The 25,891-nt window shown below is 42.2% G+C and overlaps 1 protein-coding gene across 3 annotated transcripts in view; it reads left to right on the top strand.

The window, feature by feature from the left end:
- Window positions 1–25,891, top strand: part of CRTC3 (CREB regulated transcription coactivator 3) — a 112,963-nt gene that overhangs the window by 47,110 nt on the left and 39,962 nt on the right. For all 3 annotated transcript variants that reach the window (XM_066354852.1, XM_066354851.1, XM_066354850.1), the window contains exon 3: window positions 22,501–22,620. In XM_066354852.1, coding sequence (XP_066210949.1) covers window positions 22,501–22,620 — 120 coding nt within the window. The remainder of the gene's footprint in view (window positions 1–22,500; window positions 22,621–25,891) is intronic.

Here is a 25,891-nt window from a genome sequence, read left to right as displayed (position 1 = left end):
CTAGTTTGATAATTAGTGAATTACAAAGCAAAAGTCCCCAGGAATGAGAGATAGGTTAGTGACAAGAAAGGTTTAGGGCAGTGGTCCCCAACCTTTTTTGGGCCATGGACTGATTTAATGTCAGAAAATATTTTCACAGACCGGCCTTTAGGGTGGGACGGATAAATGCACAAAATAAAATTATGCAACCGGTGTAAAAACTGTGGTTTTTTGTTTTGTTTTGTTTTGTTTTTTGTATTTTTCTGAAGCTGGAAACGGGGAGAGACAGACTCCCGCATGCGCCCGACCAGGATCCACCCGGCACGCCCACCAGGGGGCGACGCTCTGCCCACCAGGGGGCGATGCTCTGCCCCTCCGGGGCATTGCAATGTTACGACCAGAGCCACTCTAGCGCCTGGGGCAGAGGCCAAGGAGCCATCTCCAGCGCCTGGGCCATCTTTGCTCCAATGGAGCCTTGGCTGCGGGAGGGGAAGAGAGAGACAGAGAGGAAGGAGAGGGGGAGGGGTGGAGAAGCAGATGGGCGCTTCTCCTGTGTGCCCTGGCTGGGAATCGAACCCGGGACTTCTGCACACCAGGCCGACGCTCTACCACTGAGCCAACCGGCCAGGGCCAAAACTGTGGTATTTTTAAATATAATTGTTGAACTTATGATATTTATTGGGCTAAGTTAAAGGAGGAACAAGCATGTCCTCATTATTCAGGCTGTATTTAAATTTGTTATTCTGACAACGTTTCATGTTATTTATTCTTTCTCTGCGGACCAGTACCAAATGGCCCATGGACCGGTACCGGTCCGCGGCCTGGGGGTTGGGAACCACTGGTCTAGGATATCTATGGTCTGTTGTACACATTAGTTGATTATAAAAACAGTGATCTTTATTTTGGCTTATAAAAACCTCATGTTTTGACAGGGTGCCAAATGTTCCCTGACCAAAATGACTGTGTCATAAGGGTCTTGTCAAAATATCCAGCTTGGGAATACAGCTATGAAAAAACATGCCCAAGGAACAAAAACACTGGATGAAAACAGTGGTTGTGTTTAGGTGGTGGGATTATAATTCCACCTCTCCTATTTTCCTAAATTGTCTATAATGTAGTTACATTTCTTTTGTAATAAAAGTCTAATTTGACAGATATTTATTGAACACTATGTGCCAGACTCTATGATTGATGCTGGAGATAGGACAGTGACTCAGATAGGCACGGTCTCTTATTCGGTGGAACTTCATTCCAGCAGGGCAGGCAGATGATTTTACAAGTCATTGCGAGACTGTCTGAAAAACCCAGGTAGAGGAGTTCAGAGATTGGCTGGAACACATCTGAGTGGTGCCTAACTCAGACCTGGGATAGGGAGCACTTAGGAAGGCTTCCTGGAGGAAGAGATGTCTGAGGTGGGACCTGAGGGCTAACTAACTGAAAGATGGAGTGGGGAGTGTTCTAAGCAAAAGAAACAGCATTCAGCAAAGCCGGGAGGCAAGGAAAAAAGCTTGTCCTATTTGAGGAACTGGAAGTTTGATGACACAGTAACAGATTGAGTGTGAGGTGGGGGTGTAGCAGGTGAGGCCGGAGGTTGAAGCAGGCACCACATCATGAAGGACTTTTCTCTCTTTTTGCAGAGTTCACATTTTCTCCTAAGGGCAGTGGAAAGTTGTTGGAAGAATATTTATTTGCTTGATCACTTATTCTTCCAAATTAAGTTTTCTATAAAAGGAACACGTTTGTTACCAAAACTCAAATAATGTAGAAGCATATAAATGAAATGAAAGATCTTCCTTTTTCTCTTTTGCATCTTCACAAAATCTAATCCCCAGTTACCAACTGCTAAAGTGTTTCTTTTGTACTCTGTCAGAAGTTTTCTGTGTATATGCGGGCACACAAATGGAATCATGCCTTACTCAATAACTTCCCCTTGAAAAACAAAACTTGTGCATCTTGGACATCTTTTCATTTCAGTATATTCTCTGGCCCTGGCCGGTGGCTTAGTGGATAGGGTGTTGGCCCGACATATGGACGTCCTGGGTTCGATTCCCAGTCAGGGCACACAGGAGAAGTAACCATCTGCTTCTTTTCCCCCACTCCCCCTTCTCTCCTTCTTCCTCTCTCACAGTCAGTGACTCAATTAGATTGAGTGACAGCCCTGGGCACTGAGGATAGCTTGGTTGCTTTGAGCATTGGCCCCAAACGGGAGTTGCTGAGTGCATCCTGGTCGGGTTGCATGCAGGAGTCTGCCTCACTATCTCCCCTAAGTAAAAAAAAAAAAAAAAAGTATGTTTTCTTTACAATGGCAGCATTGTATGCCTTTATATAGCTTTATATAGCTGTCTCATCATTTACTTAACCAGTCTCTTATTGAGGGACATTTAGACTATGTCTCATTTTTCACTATTATAAATACAGTGTGTCTGTAAAGTCATGGTGCACTTTTTTTTTTTTTAATGCATTTTTCTGAAGTTGGAAATGGGGAGGCAGTCAGACAGACTCCCGCATGCGCCCGACCGGGATCCACCCAGCACGCCCACCACCGGGCAATGCTCTGCCCATCTGGGGCGTTGCTCTGTTGCAACCAGAGCCATTCTAGCACATGAGGCAGAGGCCATAGAGCCATCCTCAGCGCCCAGGCCAACTTTGCTCCAATGGAGCCTTGGCTGTGGGAGGGGAATAGAAAGAGATAGAGAGGAAGGAGAGGGGTAGGGGTAGAGAAGCAGATGGGCGCTTCTCCTGTGTGCCCTGGCTGGAAATTGAACCCGGGACTCCTGCACGCCAGGCCGATGCTCTACCACTGAGCCACTGGCCAGGGTACTCATGGTGCACTTTTGACAGGTCACAGGAAAGCAACAAAAGACGATAGAAATGTGAAATCTGCACCATATAAAAGGAAAACTCTCCCAGTTTCATACCTATTCAGTGCAGTTCGATGCGGGCTCACGCACAGATTTTTTAGGGCTCCTTAGGTAGCTATCCCGTATAGCCTCTACAGACTCGTCACTGACTGATGGCCTTTCAGAACGGGGTTTCTCCACCAAACTGCCGGTTTCCTTCAACTGCTTATCCCACCGAGTAATGTTATTCCTATGTGGTGGCGCTTCGTTATAAACGCGCCGATATTCACGTTGCACTTTGGTCACGGATTCGAATTTAGCGAGCCAAAGAACACACTGAACTTTCCTCTGTACCGTCCACATCTCGACTGGCATGGCCGTGGGCTGCTCCACTGTATACATGGTGTTACGTCATCATCTGCGCATGCGCACATGCTGCCACATCATCCTACAGAAACTGGAAGGGTTTTCCTTTTATTTGGTGCAGATTTCACATTTCTATTGTCTTTTGTTGCTTTCCTGTGACCAGTCAAAAGTGCACCATGACTTTATGGACACACTGTATATCTTTGGGTATTTATGTAAATGTATCTGTAGAACATGTTTCTAGAAGTAAAATAGCTGGGTAAGAGGATTTGTACATTTGAAATTAAGGTAGATATTACTGGTCCTAGCCAGGTAGCTTGGTTGGTTAGAGTGTCATCCCATCATGCCAAGGTTGCAGGGTTTTTTTTGTTTGTTTGTTTATAAAAATTTATTAAAATTCAAAATTGTCTGATCATCTATCCCATGAACATCCATCCATCCAGCTGCCTCTCACCCAGTCCGTAAGCTGCATGGCTGCTTTCACAAACACCTGGAAATCTTCAGGTCTGCCTTTGCTTAAAACTTGCTCCAGGCCTTGTGTTCAACCCAACTCTTCACACCTTTATTATTTTTAAGAGAAAGTCTTTTTATTTTTTTATTTTTTTACAGAGACAGAGAGAGTCAGAGAGAGGGACAGATAGGGACAGACAGACAGGAACAGAGAGAGATGAGAAGCATCAATCATCAGTTTTTCCTTGCGACACCTTAGTTGTTGATTGATTGCTCTCTCATATGTGCCTTGACCGTGGGCCTTCAGCAGACCGAGTAACCCCGTGCTTGAGCCAGAGACCTTGGGTCCAAGCTGGTGAGCTTTGCTCAAACCAGATGAGCCCATGCTCAAGCTGGCAACCTCAAGGTCTTGAACCTGGGTCTTCTGCATCCCAGTCCGACGCTCTATCCACTGTGCCACCGCCTGGTCAGGCCACACCTTTATTATTTTTATCTTCAATATCTGCACCAAATACAAAGCCAGTTCAGATATGTCAAAGACTCAAGTCCACCGTTCTAACTTCCAGTTAGTTCTTTCTAGTGCCTGTCTATTCATGGCAAAAGTGTGATGCTTGTGCTTTAGGACCTGGGAAGAAAAATTTCATGTCAACTTAGGTGAAATCTTTATTTTCTCTAAATCACCATTTTGCATGCCTCAGTTAAGACTACTAGTGGTAATAATTGTCGTCATTCTCACAGTCAAGAGTAGCAGATAAGGTTGCAGGTTTGATCCCCAGTCAGGGCACGTACAAGAATCAACCAATGAATGCATAAATAAGTGGAACAACAAATTGATGTTTCTCTCTCCCCCTCTCCCTGTCTCTCCCTCTTTTACCTTCTCTCTCTCTCTCTCTTTTTAAATAGCAATCAATAAAAAAAAGGTAGATATTACTAAATTAGTCTCTATAGATGTAGTTACACTTTCTGTTCGCACCAGCATTATGTTAGTGTCTGTATCTCCATATCATCATCATGGCATATGACCATTTAAAAAAAATTGTGGTATAAAACACATAACATAGTATTTACCATCATTACCATTTTTAAGTGGACAGTTCAGCAGTGTTAAATACATCACATTGTGCAACCAATCTCCAGAACTTTTTCATCTTCTAAAACAGAAATTCTCCCCATGAAACCACTCCCCATTTCTCTCCTCCCCATACCCCTGGCAGCCATCATTCTGCCTTCTACTTGATGAATCTGACCACTAGGGACCTCATGTAAGTGGAATCATATAGGATTTGTCTTTTTGTGACTGGCTCATTTTACTTAGCATGATATCCTCCAGGTTCATTCATGTTATAGCATGTGACAAGATTGCCTTTCTTTTTAAGGCTGAATAATACTCCATTATATGAATAGACCATGTTTTAGTTATCCATTTATTCATCAGAGAACATTTGGGTTGCTTCCACCACTTGGCTGTTATGAATAATGCTGCTATGAACATGGACGTGCAAATATTTCTCAAGCATTCACCCATTTTTTAAACCCATACTTTATTCTAATGCTATGATTATTTTGGAGTTAATTTTGATAGGAAACTTGAAACAGAGATTCCCCCTTTTTCCCTCTGTGGCCAACCTATTTTTTTCAATTCCCATAAAATTTATTTTTATATGTGTTTTTCTGTTTTTGTTTTATTTTGTTCCATTGATGCAGCTATTTCACTATTTTCACATCATTGTAGTTGCTGTAGTCTTATAACATGTTCTTTGACTTTAATTTTGTTTTTTGAATAGATATATTGAATAGATTGAATATATTGAATATATTTGAATAGATGTATTTATTTCCGTGGTTCATGATTAAAGATAATCAAAAGAATGTGCAGTGGAAAATTATCCTTTCCATCTTTGTTCTAGCCACCCAGCTCACTGCCCACAGGCAACCTGTGTTGTCATGTTTGTTATTGTTATTCTTTCAAGGATATTTTATGTCAACAAGTGTGAATATATAATCCCCTTTCACATAGTGTGTTGTGGTGATCTTTCCATATCAGTTCACAAAGAACATGCTTATTGTTTCTATTTTGCATGCACGATATCCTCTTGTATGGATTTATTCCACTAGTTCCTGATTGATGTGCATTTATTTACATACATTAAAAAATATACAAAGTTTGTTGCAGTGAACAACCTTATGCACATATAATTTTATATACATGCAGGTATAGCTGCAAGAAAAATTCTAGAAGTAGGATTGCTGGATCACTGAGTAAATGCATTTGTAGTTCTGATAGTGTCAGTTCACCCTCTGTAGAAGTTGTACCAATTCATATCCTGACCTGAAGTGTATGAGAGTTTGCCCACATCCTCCCCAACTCAATGTTTTATCAAACTGATCTTTGTCAGTCTCATAGATGGAAAATCATGTTTCTGTCTAGTTTAAAATTCCATTATTTTTATTCTGGGTGGGTTGCATTTTTCCCTATGTTTATGAATCATTTGTATTGTCTTTACCGCAAAAAATTTGTTCAGCTCTTTCTTTTTTTTTTTTTTTAATTAATTTATTTATTTATTCATTTTAGAGAGGAGAGGGGGAGAGAGAGAGAGAGAGAGAGAGAGAGAGAGAGAGAGAGAGGAGAGACAGAGAGAGAGAAGGGGGGGAGGAGCTGGAAGCATCAACTCCCATATGTGCCCTGACCAGGCAAGCCCAGGGTTTCGAACCGGCGACCTCAGCATTTCCATGTTGACGCTTTATCCACTGTGCCACCACAGGTCAGGCTGTTCAGCTCTTTCTTTTGCCCTTAATTCTTTTGGGTAGTTTATCTTTTTCTTATTGAATTTTTTTAGGAGCTGTTTATATATTAGAAAAAGTAGATATTCATCTGTGATATATGTTGTTAATATTACCCAATTTGCCATTTGTCTTTTGACTTTATGAATTTTTTTCTGTGCACACATTTAATTTTTTTAATATTATTTTTTATACTTTCTTGTTTTTAAATTAAAAAAATTTTAATTTATAGTGTTGACATGGTTTCAACTGTACAGCTTCTTGGTTTTTTTTCATGCTAAAAACTCTTCTCATTTCTTTTAATACTTTGTGCCTTCATTTTTAGATTTAAAATCTTTGATCCATCATGAGTTTATGCTAGTGTGAGATGTGTGGTGTGGATCTGACTTTTTTTTTATTTCAGTTTGCTGGCCAGTTGTCTCAACACTGTATTGAATAATCATTTCCTCTAATTTAAAATGCTGCTTTTAAATTCCTGCCTATGTTAGATTTTGTTTTGAGACTTCCAGTTCTTTTTTATTGGTTTGTGTGTCTATTCATATATGTGAACCACACTGTTTAACTGATTATTATAGCTTTATTTTACTTTTCAAAATTCTGGTAGAAACAAAATTCTCATGCTTCTTTTCAGTAATTTTTCCAGGCTCTTCTTACATGTTTATTTTTCCAGATGAACTTTAAAATCAGCTTAAAATTTTTTTAATCCTGTCATTAATGGGTTTTATGCAGATGAGTGATGTGGTCAGATTTGTGTTTTTGGAAGATTACTCTGATAGCGGTGTGGAAATGAGGTTGTAGGAATCAAGGTTAGAGACAAAGAGACCAATTACAAAGTTGTTGTAGTAATCCTCGGTAGAGTGGCTAGATGGGGACTTGAGATAGCAGTGGGGTCGGGAGGCGTTTAGAAGATCGGAGTGACCAGACTTGGTGATGCCTGGGATCCGTGGTAGTCAACCTGGTCCCTATCGCCAACTAGTGGGCGTTCCAGCTTTCATGGTGGTAGCAGAGCAACCAAAGTATAAATAAAAAGATAGATTTAACTATAGTAAGTTGTTTTATAAAGATTTATTCTGCCAAACTTAGCGAAAATCCGACATAAAGTACTTGATAAGTAATTATTATTATATGCTTTAACTTGCTGTAACTCTGCTTTATAAATTTTATAAAGTAAAGTGACTTCCCTACTTTATTACTACTTTACCATTACTGTGGAACTGGTGGGCGGTTAGAAAATTTTACTACTAACAGAGATACAAAAGTGGGCAGTAGGTATAAAAGGTTGACTACCCCTGCCTGGGATGGAGAGGGTCAGGGAGGAAGCACTCTAGGATGACCCCAAACTTCCTGGGTAGGCAGTTGGGTGGTGTTATTCCCAGAGATTTAAAACACATGAGATAGAGCTGGTTTGGGAGGAAGATGGCAAATTCACTTCTAAACATGTTGAGTTTGAAATGCCTGCAGGCAGTTCTAGAAGAGTTGTACAGTAGGCTGAAGCTTTGGAGAGAGATCTGGGCTGGAGATAAGAGTTGTATAGCAGAGCCCTGAAGAATCCCAGCGTTTTCAGTGTGGTTAGGAAGCTTAGAAGTTTGCAAAGAAGACTGCAGAAAACACCCAGAGAGGTTGGAGGGAAACCAGGGGAGCATGGAGTCACAGAAGCCAGAAGGAGAATGCTTTCAAAAGAGAGCCACTTCCGAGAGGTCAAGTAATTGAAGAGCTGAAAAAGTCCAGTTCTATTCAGTAACAGAAAAGTCCACAGCTATCTTGGGAATAGGAATGTCACTGGAGTAGAGGGGTAGGGGGCTGAAGGGTGAGTGGGAGTTGAGGGAGTGGCTGAGGCAACTCCTCCATCTTGAAGCTGGGCTGTGAAGAAGAGAAAAAGACACAGGGGCTGGGAGTAGAAGAATGATGCAAGTTATATTTCAAACCCGCCCCTGTGGGAGGGGCTTGGCTGTGATTAAGTGGAGAAGGGTGGAGGTTTGTGATCCTCATCTTTGAGGACCAGGAAATACTGAGATGGCAGAGGGCTTAGAGAAATTGGCCAACCTGAACTACCAATAAGAGAATGATTCAGTTATAGTGTTAAAATATGTTTTCTGACAGTTTTAACTTTTAATTTATTGAGTTTTTTATATTTTTGTTTGGCTGGTTTTATATTTTGAGAATTTAGAGAAAGAACTTCTAAGAAATTGGAATCAGTTTTAGACAGTTGATGGAGATTAAGTTAAAAATAAGGTTCAGAGCAGTGTATTAGTATGCTACCATTTGTGTAAAAAAGGAGCAGAAGTAGTATATATTCATATTGGCTATGCCTGTATAACCAGTATTTGGAAGGAGTCACAAGAAACCAAAAATCTGTTTACCCATTGGGAGTGGAAACTGAATGGAAAGGGAACAAGAGTTGAAGGTTGCCTCTTCACTGTCCATCTTTATATTTTTATTTAAGAATGAAAATATATTAGTTTTTAACCCTAGCCAGATAGTTCAGTTAGTTGGAGTGTTGTCCCAGTATGCCAAGGTTGCAGGTTCTATCCCTGGTCAGGGCACATACAAGAATCAACCAATGAATGTATAAATAGTGCAACCAAAAAATTACCATATTTCCCAATGTATAAGACGCACCCTTTTTTGAAAAATTTGGGGTCTAAAAACTGGGTGTATCTTACATAGTGGTTGTAGATTTTTTTTACTTGCATTTTCCGCTTTTTCACGTGGGTGAGGAGTTGTATGAATTTTATGATGAATAAAACTTGAGTTCAATAACTTTATGTAATACTTTTTTCAAATTTTGGGCCCAATTAAGGTGCATCTTATACATGGGAAAATATGGTAATGATTTCAACAGACTGAATTTCCTTAATCACTGATGGTTCTGAGTGTGATTCACTGTTCTTCTGCATCTGTGAACCCCACTGTGAAGTGTACTCTGGCTTTATAATTGTGAGACATGAGACTTTGCCTTTTCTCTACTCCTCCCCCCTGGGGACCAGCATCCCTGGAGAAGTGCATAGTCCTGGATCTTGGGTCAAGAAGGTGGATGATGGCCTGCCCTGACATGTTCTGGCCCTGTTTGTCACATCTTCATTGAGTGAGCCTTTAAGGGTTCTGCACCCAATTTCACTGTGGGGGTAGAGGACTGTTCCCCACACCAACAAGCAATTCTCCTACAGATCAGATCAGCTCTGACACTATCTACTGGGAGATAGCATCAGATTCCACAGATTAAGGGCTCAGTCCTACACATACCTCAGATGCCAGTCACAAGTACATGTCCCTAGGTTATTCATAGCTTCTGTTCAACTTGGCTGTGAAATGGAAGTTCCCATGACCTCCCCGCCTTGGATTCAGTTAATTTGCTAAAACAGCTCACAGAACTCAGAAACACTTATGTTTAGCAGGGTATTATAAAAAGATATAATAAAGGATCCAGATGAACATACAGATGAAGATATGGATGTACAGGGCAGAGTATGTGAGAACAGGCAAGGAGCTTCCATGCCCTCTCCAGAGTACCACTCTCCCTGAATCTCCACCTGTTGACCCTCTTCCTTTTGGGGTTTTATGGAGGCTTCATTACATTGGCATGATTGACTAAATTATAGTCTGTACTAAGAGGCCTGGGTTAGGATGGCAGCTCTCACCAGCTCTACGTGTTTGGTTTTCTCTCCCATCTGTAGGCAGAGGTGGGCACTTGCAGATGAAAAGAAAAGGCTTCCTCCTCATGAGTCCTGCCAGTTGTTCTATTTGGTTGACAAAAAGAACGCCAAACCAACTTAACGTGTAGTCTTCAAACAAGCAACCAGACTCCTTTGCATTTTTAACTCAAGTTAATAAGAGAACCTGGTCCCATGGACCTATTCTTCCACTTTTGGTAGCTTGCTTCCTCATGGAGAAGAATGATCTTACAATGATGAATTTTTAGAAACCTCTCATCTGGGCAGATTCCCCCAAGGACGTTTACAGGTCAGCCTAAGGGAAAAACCAGAAGCATGGCTTATGAAGGAGTGGCCTGCCTGGGAAAGTAGTGGTTCCCATCTCTGGAGGGGCCTTGTGGAGGCCAATGGCCATGGGTGAGGATGCTCCGTAGTTGATTGGCTGACCTGTAGGGCGTTCTTAACTCTTGTGACTGTAGGAATCCACATGGAACAGGACACTGTGTGTGCCTCGTCATAAGTAAGTAGCCAGATGAAAAAGTACCTTAGGCTCTTTTAAATCGAAAACAGGATGTAGATATTTTTTTACTCAATATGCTTTATTTAGAATTGCCATGTGCTATTATATCTAACTAAATATTACTGATTAATTTATTCCCTCCAGAAACATTTTATTTTATGATGCTTTTCTAGTTCCTTTGTGAAATTAGGTAATTATTTGTCCTGTAAAGTCATGTGGACAAAAGCATTTTAGTAATAATTTTTGCTGGCTGTATGGTAGAAAACTTAGCCTTCCTCTTTTTTCATGTCTATAGAAGGTATCAGGTTAAAACTAAAAAAGAAAAGGCCTGACCTGTGGTGGCGCAGTGGATAAAGTGTCGACCTGGAAATGCTGAGGTCGCCCGTTCGAAACCCTGGGCTTGCCTGGTCAAGGCACATATGGGAGTTGATGCTTCCAGCTCCTCCCCCGTGTCTCTCTCTCCTCTCTCTCTCTGTCTCTCTCTCTCCCTCTCTCTTTCCTCTCTAAAATGAATAAATAAAATAAAAAATAAAAAAAAACTTTAAAAAGGCACCCTTAATTTATTACAGTATCACAATTTTATTTTTTTAATTAAACTTTTTATTTGTAAATTTAAAATATACCCAAAAGTAGAGAATAGAATCATGAACCCCTTTATATTTATCACCAGTTTCAAAAATTTTTTTCCAGTGTTATTGAGATATAATTGACATAAAACATTATATTAGTTTAAGATATACAACATAATGATTTGCTATATACATATATAGTTGACCCTTGAACAACATGGGGGTATGGGGCACTGACCCCTGAGTAATTGAAAATCTATAGATAACATTTAAAAAAAATTTTTTAATTAAATTAAAAATTATTTTTTTTGCCCTGGCCGGTTGGCTCAGTGGTAGAGCGTCGGCCTGGCGTGCAGAAGTCCCGGGTTTGATTCCCGGCCAGGGCACACAGGAGAAGCACCCATCTGCTTCTCCACCCCTCCCCCTCTCGTTCCTCTCTGTCTCTCTCTTCCCCTCCCGCAGCAAGGCTCCATTGGAGCAAAGATGGCCCGGGCGCTGGGGATGGCTCCTTGGCCTCTGCCCCAGGCACTAGAGTGGCTCTGGTCGCAACAGAGTGACGCCCTGGAGGGGCAGAGCATCACCCCCTGGTGGGCAGAGCGTCACCCCCTGGTGGGCGTGCCGGGTGAATCCCGGTCGGGCGCATGCGGGAGTCTGTCTGACTATCTCTCCCTGTTTCCAGCTTCAGAAAAATACCAAAAATATATATATATATATATTTTTTTTATTAAGTGAGAGATAGGGGGCAGGGAGGCAGAGAGATAGACTCCCACATGCACCTCAACTGGGATCCATCTGTCGAGCCCCTTATGGGGCAGTGCTCTGCCCATCTGAGGCCACTGCTCTGTTGCTCGGCAACTGAGCTATTTCAGCACTTGTAAGGCCATGGAGCCATCCTCAGTGCCTGGGGCCAACTTGCTCAAACCATTCGAGCTATGGCTGCAGGAGAGGGAGAGAGAGAGAGATGAGAAGGGTGAGAGGGGGAGGGGTAGAGAGGCAGATGGCCACTTCTCTTGTGTGCTCTGACCAGGAATTGAACCTGGGACTTCTACATGCTGGGCTGATGCTATACCACTGAGTCAACTGGCCAGGGCCAATATCTACATATAACATTTGATTCCTAAAAAACTTAAGCTGTCCCTCTGTATCCACGGTGGATTGGTTTTAAGACCTCTCTTGGATACCAAAATCTGCAGATGTGCAAATTCCCTGTATAAAATGGCATAGGTCAATGCATGCAATCAGCTCTCTGCACCCACAGACTCCTAACTATGGATCAAAACAGTACAGGTACTTATTGAAAAAAATATTGTGTATAAGTGGACCCATGCAGTTCAAACCTGTTCAAATGAACTGTATCGCAAAATGGTTACCACAAATAAGTCTACATCCTTCACCTCACACAGTTACAAATTTTGTTTCTTGTGATGAAAACTTTTAGGATCTACTCTTTTAGGCACTTTCAGGTATATAATGTAGTATCCTTAACTAAAGTTACCATTCCCAGAATTTACTTATCTTAAAACAAGAAGTTTGTACCTTTTGAACATCTTCATCCATTCCCTCCCCCAATAATATTCAACATTTTGTGATTTTGTTTCATCCATTCCCCCATTTCACACACACCCCTTTTTAAATCCAACTTACAAAGCTCTCTTCTAAACCAGTGAAGGGTCTTACCAAGTTCAGTCACAGTGGTGTCTGTGTGATTCAGGTTGAGGCAAGACTGGAAGGAGGGGGTGAAGGAATTATCAGTGCCAGCAAGTTTCTGTCTCTTCTGTCTGTTTCTTACATCAGGACAAGTCAGGTGATGGCATGAAACTAGGGTCAGGCACTTTGACTTCTTTCCTACTTGACCTTAACTACCTATTTGACCCTTCTGGCCTGAGGACACCTTGAGCCTTGCTCTATTGTCAGTTGCTTTCCTGCTTAATCTGCCTTCTAGGCACTTTCTGCACTGTCACACTGCTGAAGTCTTAGCTCAAAGAAGCTAATTTTCCCCTTTCACAGTCCTTTCCATCATCTGTCATCACCATAAGAAGCAAGTCAACTTCTTCTGGTGGAAATAAATGGGCAGACCCAATTTAATCTCAACTAGTTTCTCTAGTTGTGATATTGTTGTTAGCAAAGTAAAAGGGGAACTACACTCAGTAGAAGGCCTTTCTCTCCACTGAACACATCATACCAGGCAGGAAGGTGGGGTTGAGGGATGGGCAACTTACAACTTATACCTCTGTGGGAGCTTGTGTGGCATTTCCTGAAAAGACACTAATAGACTTTTAGAGGCTTGGGGTCTGCATTAACCCCTGCCATGCCCCGTACCCATTCCTGAGGATTTGAGGTTGAAATTCTTCATTTTATTATGGAAAATTTTAGCTATCTACCAGTTTTATTAATTATCAACATTTTGTCATTTAAACTTTTTTTGTATGTGTGAGAGGGAGAGAGACAGAGAGAGGGAGAGACAGAGAAAGGGAGAGCGATGAGAAGAATCAACTTAGCGTTGGCAGTACTTTAGTTGTTTATTGATTGCTTTCTCATATGTGCCTTGACCAAGGCTTCAGCCGAGCCAATGACCCCTTGCTCAAGCTAGCAACCTTGAGCTTCAAGCTAGTGACGATGGGATCATTTCCATGATCTCACACTCAAGCCAGCAATACCACACTAAAGCTGGTGAGCCTGTGTTCAAACCAGATGAGTTTGCGCTTAAGCCAGCAACCTCGGGGTTTCGAACCTGGGGCCTCAGCGTCCCAGGTTGACACTCTATTCACTGCACCACCACTTGGTCAGGCTCATTTAAACTTTTCTTTCTTTCTTTCTTTCTTTCTTTCTTTCTTTCTTTCTTTCTTTCTTTCTTTCTTTCTTTCTTTCTTTCTTTCTTTCTTTTTTTTTTACAGGGACAGAGAGAGAGAGAGAGAGAGTCAGAGAGAGGGACAGATAGGGACAGACAGGAACGGAGAGAGACGAGAAGCATCAATCATCAGTTTCTCATTGTGACACCTTAGCTATTCACTGACCGCCTTCTCATATGTGCCTTGACCACGGGCCTTCAGCAGACTGAGTGACCCCTTGCTCAAACCAGCAACCCTGGGTCCAAGCTGGTGAGCTTTTTGCTCAAGCCAGATGAGCCCGCGCTCAAGCTGGCGACCTCGGGGTCTCGAACCCGGGTCCTCCGCATCCCAGTTCGATGCTCCATTCACTGCGCCACCGCCTGGTCAGGCAAACTTTTCTTTCTTTAAAAAAAAATTTTTTTTTATTAGTGAGACAGACGGGGAAGAGAGAGAGACAGACAGGGACAGGGACAGATAAGGGGAGAGAGATGAGAAGCATCAACTCATAGTGGTGGCACTTTAGCTGTTCATTGATTGCTTCTCACACATGCCTTGATGGGAGAAAGGAGCTCTAGCTAAGCCAGCGACCTTGGGCCCAAACCAGCGACCTTTGGGTCATGTCTATGATCCTGCGCTCAAGCTGGTGAGCCTGTGCCCAAGCCAGCAACTTCAGGGTTTCGAACCTGGGGCCTCAGCGTCCCAGGTTGACACTCTATCCATTGAGCCACCAACTGGTCAGGCTTATTTAAACTTTTCCATTATGCATCCTAGTAGTAGAAAAGAGTTTTGCATGCCCAATCTAGGTATCCTTGTTTGTTTATAAATTATAAATTATATATGTATACCGCTCTATTATTATATCATGTACACAAAAAGCAGAAAACTAAGTGGAAACAGAGCTTCTAATGTCTTCTTTATACCCTATTCATATCTTGTATGCCCTCTTGCCTGACCTGTGGTGGCGCAGTGGATAAAGCGTGGACCTGGAAGTGCTGAGGTCGCTGGTTCGAAACCCTGGGCTTGCCTGGTCAAGGCACATATGGGAGTTGATGCTTCCAGCTCCTCCCCCCCTTCTCTCTCTCTGTCTCTCCTCTCTCTCTCTCTCTCTGTCTCTCCCTCTCCTCTCTAAAATGAATAAATAAATAAAAAATAAAAAATAAAAAAATATCTTGTATACCCTCTTGAGGGCACACACACTTTTACAGCCCAGTGATTAAGAAATAATACTTGACCAAACATATATTAGAACTGCTGTCACAGACACTGTGGATGCTGAGAAAAACAATACTGGGACAGGATGACAGTCTCACTACTGCAGCCACTGGGTCACAGAATGTCATACTGACCTCTCCTGTGGAGAAGCATTTGTGAGCCCTAACTGGGATAGTGCCTTTCATCAACCTTTTTCTGAACAAGATCCCACAGCATGAACCCTACCTAGATCCTGCAGTCTGAGCATGTTTTATGCTTTGTTATAATTTCTTTCATTTCTTTTCTTTTCTTGTCTTGTCTTTTCTTTCCTTTTTTTTTTAGCAAGAGAGAGACACAGACAGGAAGGGAGAGGGAGAGAGACGCGAAGCATCAACTCATAGTTCCTTCACTTTAGTTTTTGATTGATTGTTTCTTTTTTTTTTTTTACAGAGAGAGGGATAGACAGGGACAGACAGACAAGAATGGAGAGAGATGAGAAGCATCAATCATTAGTTTTTCATTGTGCGTTGCAAAACCTTAGTTGTTCATTGATTGCTTTCTCATACATGCCTTGACTGCGGGCCTTCAGCAGACCGATCAACCCCTTGCTGGAGCCAGCAACTTCGGGTTCAAGCTGGTGGGCTTTCTGCTCAAACCAGATGAGCCCGCGCTCAAGCTGGTGACCTCGGAGTCTCGAACCTGGGTCCTCTGCATCCCAGTCCAACGCTCTATCCACTGCGCCACCGCCTGGTCAGGCAATTGTTTCTTATATGTGCCTTGATTGGGGCGGGGGGACTCCAGGCAAGTCAGTGACCCCTTGCTCAAGCCAGCAACCTTGGGTTCAAGCCAACAACCATGGGATCAGCTAGGTCCTATCCTCAAGCCAGTGACCCTGCGCTCAAGCCAGGACTTCTGGGTTTCAAACCTGGGGCCTCAACGTCTCAGATCAACACTCTATCCATTGCGCCACCTTTGGTCAGGCTGTTGTTATTTCTTATTTTGACAAATTATTTAGCCTGGACCTCAGATCATTTTGATTGCTTAGGTTTGATTTATGTGTTAGGACTTTTGCTGCCTTAAAAAAAGTGTTTTATCTGTCATTTTTTATAGTTATCTTTTAGCTTAGTTTATCTTACTAATTTTACTTTACTTTTACCTTTCAATTTACAGTAAGGACTAGGAAGGGTAACATAAGCCTTATGTTACCCTTGGGGGTGGTCCTCAACCCCCGGGCCGTGGACTGGTACCAGTCTGTGGGCCATTTGGTACTGGTCCGCAGAGAAAGAATAAATAACTTACATTATTTTCGTTTTATTTATATTTAAGTCTGAACGATATTTTATTTTTAAAAAATGACCAGATTCCCTCTGTTACATTCATCTAAGACTCACTCTTGACGCTTGTCTCAGTCACGTGATACATTTATCTGTCCCACCCTACTGGTCTGTGACCCAAAAAAGGTTGGGGACCATTGACATAAGGGACATGGTGACAGGCTAGGTCTCAAGTTAGAAGACTGAGTGCCAGCATACCCCTGGTCTGCTCTGCTCTTCATTTCCTCTTTTCATCCTTACCGCAGGACTCACTTGGTCCTTTGGGGAAGGTTGGACTGCAAATTCACTTAGTCAAAACAGGCATAGTCTCCCTGCTTAAACACAAAACTAAACGAAAAATAGATGACCCACCCAGGTGATTCAGGGGCTCTGAGGTCCCAGTTACCCTGCAGGACTAGAATAAGAGTAGCCCAAAATAGTGTCCTACTGGCAGATGCTGGGAGAAAGCCTTACCTTGTCCTAGAAGTTAGGAGCCTACAGGAGTTTTGTGAACTCAACCTCGCCCTCTGTCATGTTTAAATAAGCACCAGTTCCTGCCCAGGTCAACACCACAGAGAGCAAAGGATGAGGGTAGGGACCCGCCATCAGGGAGGGCTGGCAAGGCTCTGGCAGGTCTGACCCTGGAGATTTGTAAAGCATTTTGAGTTTCTCTTTAAGGCTTTCTATTTTTGATGGTGGTATAATAGAGTCTCTACCCAAGCTATGAAATCCTTTATAGTCTACTCAATATATAAGGTAGAATTAAATGGTCCATTTAACCCCAAGGCAGCAAATTAATAGCATCTTCTTGTGGGCAGGTCTTCACGACTCCCCTTTCTCATCATGAGGACTAGAGGAGGCACTAGCTTCAGTGATCTCCAGCTGGCTTCCCGAGAGAGGCTCGGTAGTCTCTCGGTTGTCTATGCTAGACTTGCCTTTAATTATTTATTTTATTTTTTTTAAGATTTTTTTTTTTAGATTTTATTTATTCATTTGAGAGAGAAGAGAGAGAGAGAGAAGGGAGGAGCAGGAAGTATCAACTCCCATATGTGCCTTGACCAGGCAAGCCCAGGGTTTCAAACTGGCAACCTCAGCATTCCAGGTCAACGCTTTTATCTACTACACCACCATAGGTCAGGTTAGACTTGCCTTTTTAGAACAGAGAGCGAAAAAAATAAAAGAGAGAGTCTATCTTATCTTCTATTAGCTATAGCCTACATATAAGTAAAAAGCCCTGCAAGCTCTAGGAACCTGCCTTCCTTCCTGTACTTTCCCAAAAGAGATTTATTCAGTACTAGGGGCTACTCTTTTATACATTTACTCCCATCCAAGTACTAACCAGGCCCGACCCTGCTTAGGTTCCGAGATCAGACAAGATCGGGCGCGTTCAGGGTGTTATGGCCATAGACTATGCATTTACTAAGAACTAAAGAAGTAAACTGAAGAACTGAACACCATTACCAGCAAGCTGTAGAGCAAAATAGTGTTAGTGTGACCTTAGGGCCAAGCATTAACTTACCCTATCTAGTACCTTTCTGACCTGTTACATTTCTAGCCCATCTCCTATCCCACCTAAGTTTTCCTGGGGCAGCAGGAAGCAGATGTGGACTCAAATATATACAGAAATTGAGAATGACACCCAAGGCTGAAAGAGCACCTCTTGAAAGAGACAGCGCATTCTTGTGGCAGAAAGAAGAGTATGAGAATTTGTCTGGACAAGACATACATCATGTTTGCTCATGAGCCATTGGCTAAAGGAAGTCACGAGGCCCCTGCCAATGTTCTTTTCAGCCATTCTTCCCAGACTGCTGCTTTCAGAGGTGACATGGTGTAGGCAGCAGATGGATGCCTCATTGAGATCTTTGTCTCTTGGGGGAGACTTCGGGAGGCTCAGAATGCTGTAGAAGCCCCTAACAGTGATGCTATTCTTGCTGTCCACAAGAGGACTCTGCACAGTGGCCTTACCTTTGTCAAGATGCTTTCCATGTCAATCACCTGGGCATCTATCCTTCTTCTAATCCCCAGTGTATTGGTCAGCTCAGGCTGCCCTGAAACAATACCACAGACTGGGGGACTTAAGCAACAGAAATTGATATTCTCACAGTTCTGGAGGCTAGAAGTCCAAAATTGTCAGCAGGATTGGTTTCTGGTGAGGACTCTCTTCCTGTCTTGCAAACAGCCGCCTTCTTGCTTTGTCCTTATATGGCCTTTCCTCTGGTGTCTTGTCCTCTTATAAGGACACTAGTCCTGTTGGATTAGAATGCATCCTTATTACCTCATTTAACCTCAGATACCTCCTTAAAGACTCTATATCCAAACACATTGTGGGTTAGAGCTTCAAGCTATGGATTTGGGAGGATACAATTCACTTCAAAATTTCCAGTATCCCTGGGATAAGGCAGCTTTCACAATCCATAATTTAATGTTTTCAACAAGCCTGCAAGGAAGTTATTAGCATCATCATTTCCACTGTACAGATAAGGAAGATGAAGTAACTTCTTAGTAAGTAGAGGATCCTGGACTGGAACTGTTTCTTTAATTCCAAATCACATGTTCTTTGAACTGTGACACAGAATGTCAGCCTTATAAACACTGGAAATGAAATACTGCATACTTATTGAATTAATAACTGTAAGGATTATGTAATATTTGAAAAATTATTTATAAAATAATGTTAATTGTAAAAAGAGGCCACAAAAATATATGTTTTCTGTGGATACAACCATGTAAAAACAGTGGATAAAACTTGAAAAGGAACAGAAAAAATAAAGTATAGGGTGGGGCAAGATGAGGTTTACAGTTGTTTATATGGAAAATAACACAATAATTAATAATAATACAAGGATAAACTTTCGTGTACTCATAGCTGTAACCCTACATTTGCTGCCCCTTACACTTGGTCTTCAAGGTAGCAGGGTTTTCTTTCCGTTTTTTTTAAGTTGACCTGAGAAATATACTTTTTTTTAAAAAAAAATTTTATTTATTGATTTTAGAGATTAGAGAGAGAAAGGGGCGGGGAGGACTGGGAAGCATCAACTGATAGTTGCTTCCCGTAAGTGCCTTGACTGGGCAAGCCCAGGGTTGTTGCTTCCCATACGTGCCTTGACTGGGCAAACCCAGGGTTTCGAACCAGTGACCTCAACATTCCAGGTCAAAGTTTTGTTTTCTTTTCCTTAAGTGAGAAGCAGGGAGGCATAGTGACAGACTCCCACATGCACCCCAGCTGGGATCCACCTGGCAAGCCCCCTACAGGGCAATGCTCTGCGCATCTGGAACCATTTCTCTGTTGCTTGGCAACCATGCTATTTTAGCGCCTAAGGTGAGGACATGGAGCCATCCTTAATGCTCAGGGCCAACTTGCTCCAACTGAGCCATGGCTGCAGGAGAAGAAGAGAGAGATAGAGAAGGGAGAGGAAGAGGGATGGAGAAGCAGATGGTCACTTCTCCTGTGGGCTCTGACTGGGAATTGAACCCAGGACATCCATATGTTGGGCTGAACTACCACTGAGCCAAAGCCAGGTCCAACGTTGATGCTTTATCCACTGTGCCACCACAGGTCAGGCTAAGAAATATGCTTTTAAGTAACAGAATTAAGCTCTAACAAGGAAGACAGGTTAGAAGTTAGTGGAGACAGGAGATTTGTGTCCGTTTGTCACTAGCTTTTTTGGGACCCAGAGACTTAGGCCAAGTATCAAACATTATACATAGTATTTGACAGGCTTCTTCACTGTGAAACCTCTTTCAGCCCCAGCTTCCCTGACTAGACAACTGTTCTCATTTGATGAGTAAGTCAGGTCCCTGTGAACTGAGAAGGTTGAAGCCAGCTATAGTTTGGAAGATCAGTACTATAGGGGCAGAGAATTGAAGTTGGACCACAGTGAGGAAAAAAAGAAAATACCAAATGTAAGCAAAGACTGACCCCACCCAAGTGAGTCCAGGCAGTATTGGATTTGGGCCAGCAGGGATTAATACAAATAGGTAAGTGTAAATAGAAAATACATGTGTAATAGGAAGCCTAGAAGACAGTCCAAGAGTTTTCAAAAGACCCTCAACCAGCCTTCAGGAACCCAGTCTGGCTATACATGTGCTCTAAGACTCTGAGATGAAAATGCTATGTTTTCCAGTACATGTAACATTGCTGTAGTCAGTATATGATTTTTATTGCCTAAGAATCCTCCCCTTTTCTTTTATCCTGGAACAGTCATCTGTCCCATAAAATCGTGTCTATTTTGTAAACAGGTTCTGAGAAAAAGTATGCTGTGGAACGCAGCCTCCTCATCCAGGTTACCTTTCAGGTCCAGAAGTTGTTCTTTAGTAAGATCTTCTTATTTTAGGAGTTAATAGATTTAGATAGTAAAAACAGTTTGAAACAAACTAAATTAAATTAGCCCTGATATTTTATCAGCCCACTCAATAGAAATAGGAGCAATTCCCAAATTCAAAATGAGAAAATCCATATGTTTAACAAAGAAAAATGAGCAAGCAGTTCTTAAAGATTTTTTTAAATTTTTATTTATTTATTCATTTTAGAGAGGAGAGAGAGTTAGAATGAGAGAGAGAGATAGATAAAGGGGGGAGGAGCAGGAAGCATCCACTCCCATATATGCCTTGACCAGGCAAGCCCAGGGTTTTGAACCAGTGACCTCAGTGTTCCAGGTCAACGCTTTATCCACTGCGCCACCACAGGTCAGAGCAAGCAATTCTTAGCTAAAGGAAGCTCCTTATAAAAACATGTTTCATCAGGGCCAGTGGCTCAGTGGATGGAGCGTTGGCCTGGTGTGCACACGTGAGAAGCGACCATCTGCTTCTCTCCCCTCCCTCTCTCCCTTCTCTCTCTTCCCTTCTCGCAGCCAGTGGCTTGATTGGTCCAAGCCTTGACCCCAGATGGGAGTTGCCAGGTGGATCCCAGTTAGGGCTTATGTGGGAGTCTAACTCCCATCCTCTCACTTAAAAAAAAAACATTCTATCAGAGGACTCCTTTCACAGTGAGTGATCTGTTTTACATATGATTTAATTTAGCTAAAAATCTGTTTTCATGTATTTTACAAACATACACATCCCAATATGTGCCGTGTGCATACATATTGCCCCATTATGTGAGATATAATGGTCCAGCCTAAGGTTTCTTCTCTGACAACCAAAATGTTTTTTATGGTGCGCTTGTAAAAAATGTTAAAAATATACCCCAATCACCCCTTAACAAAGGATTATGGATTTACTGACCATGGATTTATCTTGAATATGTATATACTTCCATTCATGCCATTTTGGGAATAATGAGTTCCATGTTTTCCACTTGTATTTAGATAGTATTCTTTTTTTCCCTTCTTAACTCAGGTTACAAACTCAAATATCTGATATAACGAGTCAATGAAGTGGCGTGTGTGAGCATTGAAAGTGGGAGGGTGGGCATCCCACTTCCGAAGAGCAGCCCCTCTGTTTCAGCCCATTAATTGCCATGTAGGTAGGACCAGTGTGACCAAGATATTCTGATTTTTCCCTAGAAGCCCCTAAGTCTGAATTTTTAAACATTGTCAATTCATTCAAAATGATAAAAAGTCACTGTGCAGAATAAATAGTCCCCAGTCTATAGCTACCCATTTTGTTTCTGATACTGTGTCTGTATTTCTGGACACTGGATACTGCAGGTACCCAATTTATTTCTGTCTTAAATTTTACACTTTACATTTTTTACATTTCAAGTGTACTTCCTAATTTCCAGGATTTAATGTATGAATCCTTACTCCCCTAATTCTCCACCTCCTAACTGTGACAACTTATATTAATATATTATTCTTTTAGCTCTCATCTTAACACACTAAAGACTATTTTTAATTATTCTGTAACTATAGAAACGGCTTCGTGTGCTACTTTATTTACCTTGTCTCAGGAACAGTCAGATAGTAAAATGATAAAATCACTGTTTTCCTTTGTTTTGTTATCAGTTGTTGTTCTGGAGAGTGAGTGGCAGTGTCATGGTCACAGGCCAGTTTTTCTTCCCTTGTCTTTGCAGCCGTCATTTCACCAAGCTGATAGCGTGCGGGGAACCCGCCATCACGGGCTGGTGGAAAGGCCGTCACGGACCCGCTTCCACCCCCTTCACCGAAGGTCTGGAGACAAGCCTGGACGCCAGATATCCTTTTTTGTTGTCTGAGGAGAGTGTATATACATTTTGAAATGTTTGGAAGGTTTTCAGGATTTATCTTCTCTGCAATTCCACTTTGACCTTAAAATCTCCATTTTATCTGATGAATGAAAGCAATAAAAATAAGTGAGTTGGAAACTGAAAATGTCTTTGCAGCCATTGGAAAGATCATTGTAGGTGTTTACTTTACGGAAACATCAATAAAGTTCAGTTTAATGAAGTAACTGACCACAAACAACGCGTAAGTCAGCCCCATTGCACAGCTTCCTCAGTATTTTCTTGAGAAATCAGTCAAGTCAGAGTTAAACCTGACTTTAAATCTGTTTGCAAGATTTTGTTATCTAGCTGAACAGATATGTGATTTATTTTTATTTCTGTTGACCTGCTGACCTGCTGTTAGAACTTACAGAAGAAATTTCATATGATTTTCTGTTTATAGAGTTTCAAACTCAGTAAATGGCAACAAAAATATAAAGCTGGTATTTAGGAAATTTCTCATACAGTGATGTGCACTCATAGGCTGTTAGTAGGAAAAAGAAAAGGGATTGTGAATTTACCTGACCGTTTTATCTGACCAGTCGCTACCTGAGGTGGAAGTGCGGTGTGCAGCTGGATGACCAGCGTTGTGCTGAGGGACCTGGGGGCGCAGGCCCAGCTGGATTTTGTGGGCGAGGACATAGAATAAGCATATGTGGTGGGCACTTCACACACGGAGTTGGAGGAAGGCACAGAGGTGGGTGAGTCTTACTGCAGAGTTGAATTCCTGGCAGTGATAGTAGAATTGGCTCCAGGAGCCTAAAAACCAGGAAGTGGGGGGAAAGGCACTCGTGTTTACTGAGCACCTACTCATGTCAGGCACTGTGCTGGGCATTTTATATGTCATATAGTCCTCAAGACTTACTGAGTAGTTTATTTTTTTAACCCCCATTTTCCAGTGAAAAAAACTGAGTGCCAGAGTTACTTGCTCACAATTCCACTGCTGAGGTCGGAGGGGCCCAGACTCAGTTCAGGTCAAGCCAACTCCCAGGCCTGGGTCCCTCCCTTCCCTATGCCATGCTCATCCTCTCAGCCTTGCCAGGACCATGTGCAAGGAACCCCCTGGGGGGAGTTTTGAAAATGCATAGAGGGAGCTGCTTCTTTTCTTACCTTTAAGCTTCTTACAGTTTTTCATCTATCCATCCAGAGCAAAGGCTGTTCCCCAGGGGACAGTTACTTCTCCCCTCTCTTCTACCCCCAAGGGACATACCACCTTTGGTCCAGGAATATACCCTGACTCCTAGTTTTGTATATTATGTGAATATTATTACGAAAGTGAAGGTGACAACTGGTGTTAGGAACTCCTCTCTGGATTGTGTAATAACTTTCACATAGGGTGCAGAAGGAAATGGAGAATTGAGGCAGTTCTTCAGCTAATCCACAGGTGTGGGTGGAGATCAAACCACTATTGGGAGCTCTTAGAATTTTCAAGCAAAAGCCTTTGAGTGTCTCTTTGCTTGATTTAACAATATATCTTTTTTGATTTCTCAATTTCCTCTTTCATTTTTTTCAGTTTCCTCTTTCTATGTAGGTGTTCTCTCTAAGTGTGTGTGTGTGTGTGTGTGTGTGTGTAGTTATCTCAGATCCCTTTTGCTGCAAATATAGTCTAATATATATACATGTGTTCACAGCTGTTATGACCAAAGGAATAACCTGGAAGAGGAGTGGATTGAAAAAAAGCCACAGAGAGGAATGTTCACTCACTAAACAATTTAAGTTAAATATCTGCCAGGGTCAGGCACCACTGTAGACAATTCTGGTATTATGGCAAACATAATATGGTCCCTAGATGCAAGTTGCTTATAGTTTAGAGTGAGAGGCAGCTAAGCAGGAAAGTGGTCACAGCACAGTGCGGGGAGCAACAGTTGAGGCAGCCCAGGACCTGTGCAAGCTCATAGGGGAAGCCTGACCTGGGCTTGGGGGAATGGAGAAGCCATCCTGGAGGAAAACCTGAGGCTTGGAGGATAAGTGGGTAATGTGTTCGCTTAGTCAACAGATATTTAGAGTTCCTTCTCTGTACAAGGCACTATTCTAAGCACTGGGGACTCAATGGTGCATAAGACAGACTAGCCCCTGCCTTCTTGAATTTATAGTCCTGTGAGAGATGACAAGCAGCAAACAGGTAAAAAAATGACTAAGAAAATAATTTCAGATGGTTGTCAGTGATATATAGAGAGGAAAGTAGCTGTGAAGGGAATGTTCCAGGCAGAAGGAGTAACTTGTACAGTCCCAGAAGGGGAGGCTGTGCTCTGTGTTCAGGGAACTTAGTCCCTTCTCGGGTGAGATATCACAGAGTCAGACCTGACCCTGCCTGTGGGTCAACTGGTGAAAGCAACAGCAAAGCAGATGAACTCCCAAGGGGAGGAGAAGCGGGAACCCAATTAATATACAGATAAATGAAAGTCGTTCAGCAAACAGTGCAAGTCTGATTCACAGATCATGAGACATCTCTAGATTCTCTTCTTAAGTACCTAACTGGACATCTGATTCAAAAAATGTGTTGTTTTTTGTTTGTTTGTTTTTTTAAAGATTTTATATATTCATTATAGAGAGGGGGGAGAGAGAGAGAGAGAGAGAGAGAGAGAGAGAGAGAGAGAGAAGAAGGGATGAGCAGAAAGCATCAGCTCCCATATGTGCCTTGACTAGGCAAGCCCAGGGTTTTGAACCGGCAACCTCAGCGTTTCCAGGTTGACACTTTATCCACTGCGCCACCACAGATCAGGCCCAAAAAATGTTTTTTAGCATAGGCCTGCCCGTTAATGAACAGCAAATCTCTTTCAAGGAATCAAAGGGCTATGAGCTCTAGTAACATATAAAAGTGGAATGATCTGTTGTCGAAGATGTTAACAGATTTGGGAGAACATAGAGGAAGGGGGACCATGATCCTATCTTTCCTTCAGTGACTTGCATTCAGTTGATTTCGAAAGAACTTGCTTAAAATGATTGTCTTTCACACTAATCTATTAACCTCCTTAATGAGGTTTTATCATTTGAAAGTATTAACACTAGTTTGAATCTTTGTGAGAATAAAAAGTAAAACTGTATTCAGAATTCTCTTGTTATAGCTGTTTCTTAGCTGGGTGTTATTTTAGAATGTGCAGACTGGTCTAGACTGCACTTCAGCCCTGTGATATAGTGATCTCAAATGAAACGAGCTCTGTTTAACAAATATTCCAGCTTCCTTCCAGAGTGGGCAGCCACAACAAGCAGCGCTCTAGCCCAG

Source organism: Saccopteryx leptura, chromosome 13 (assembly GCF_036850995.1).
Source record: "Saccopteryx leptura isolate mSacLep1 chromosome 13, mSacLep1_pri_phased_curated, whole genome shotgun sequence".
Lineage (NCBI taxonomy): Eukaryota > Metazoa > Chordata > Mammalia > Chiroptera > Emballonuridae > Saccopteryx > Saccopteryx leptura.
The sequence above is the reverse complement of the archived record's forward strand: the minus strand, read 5'-3'. Positions and strand labels throughout refer to the sequence as shown.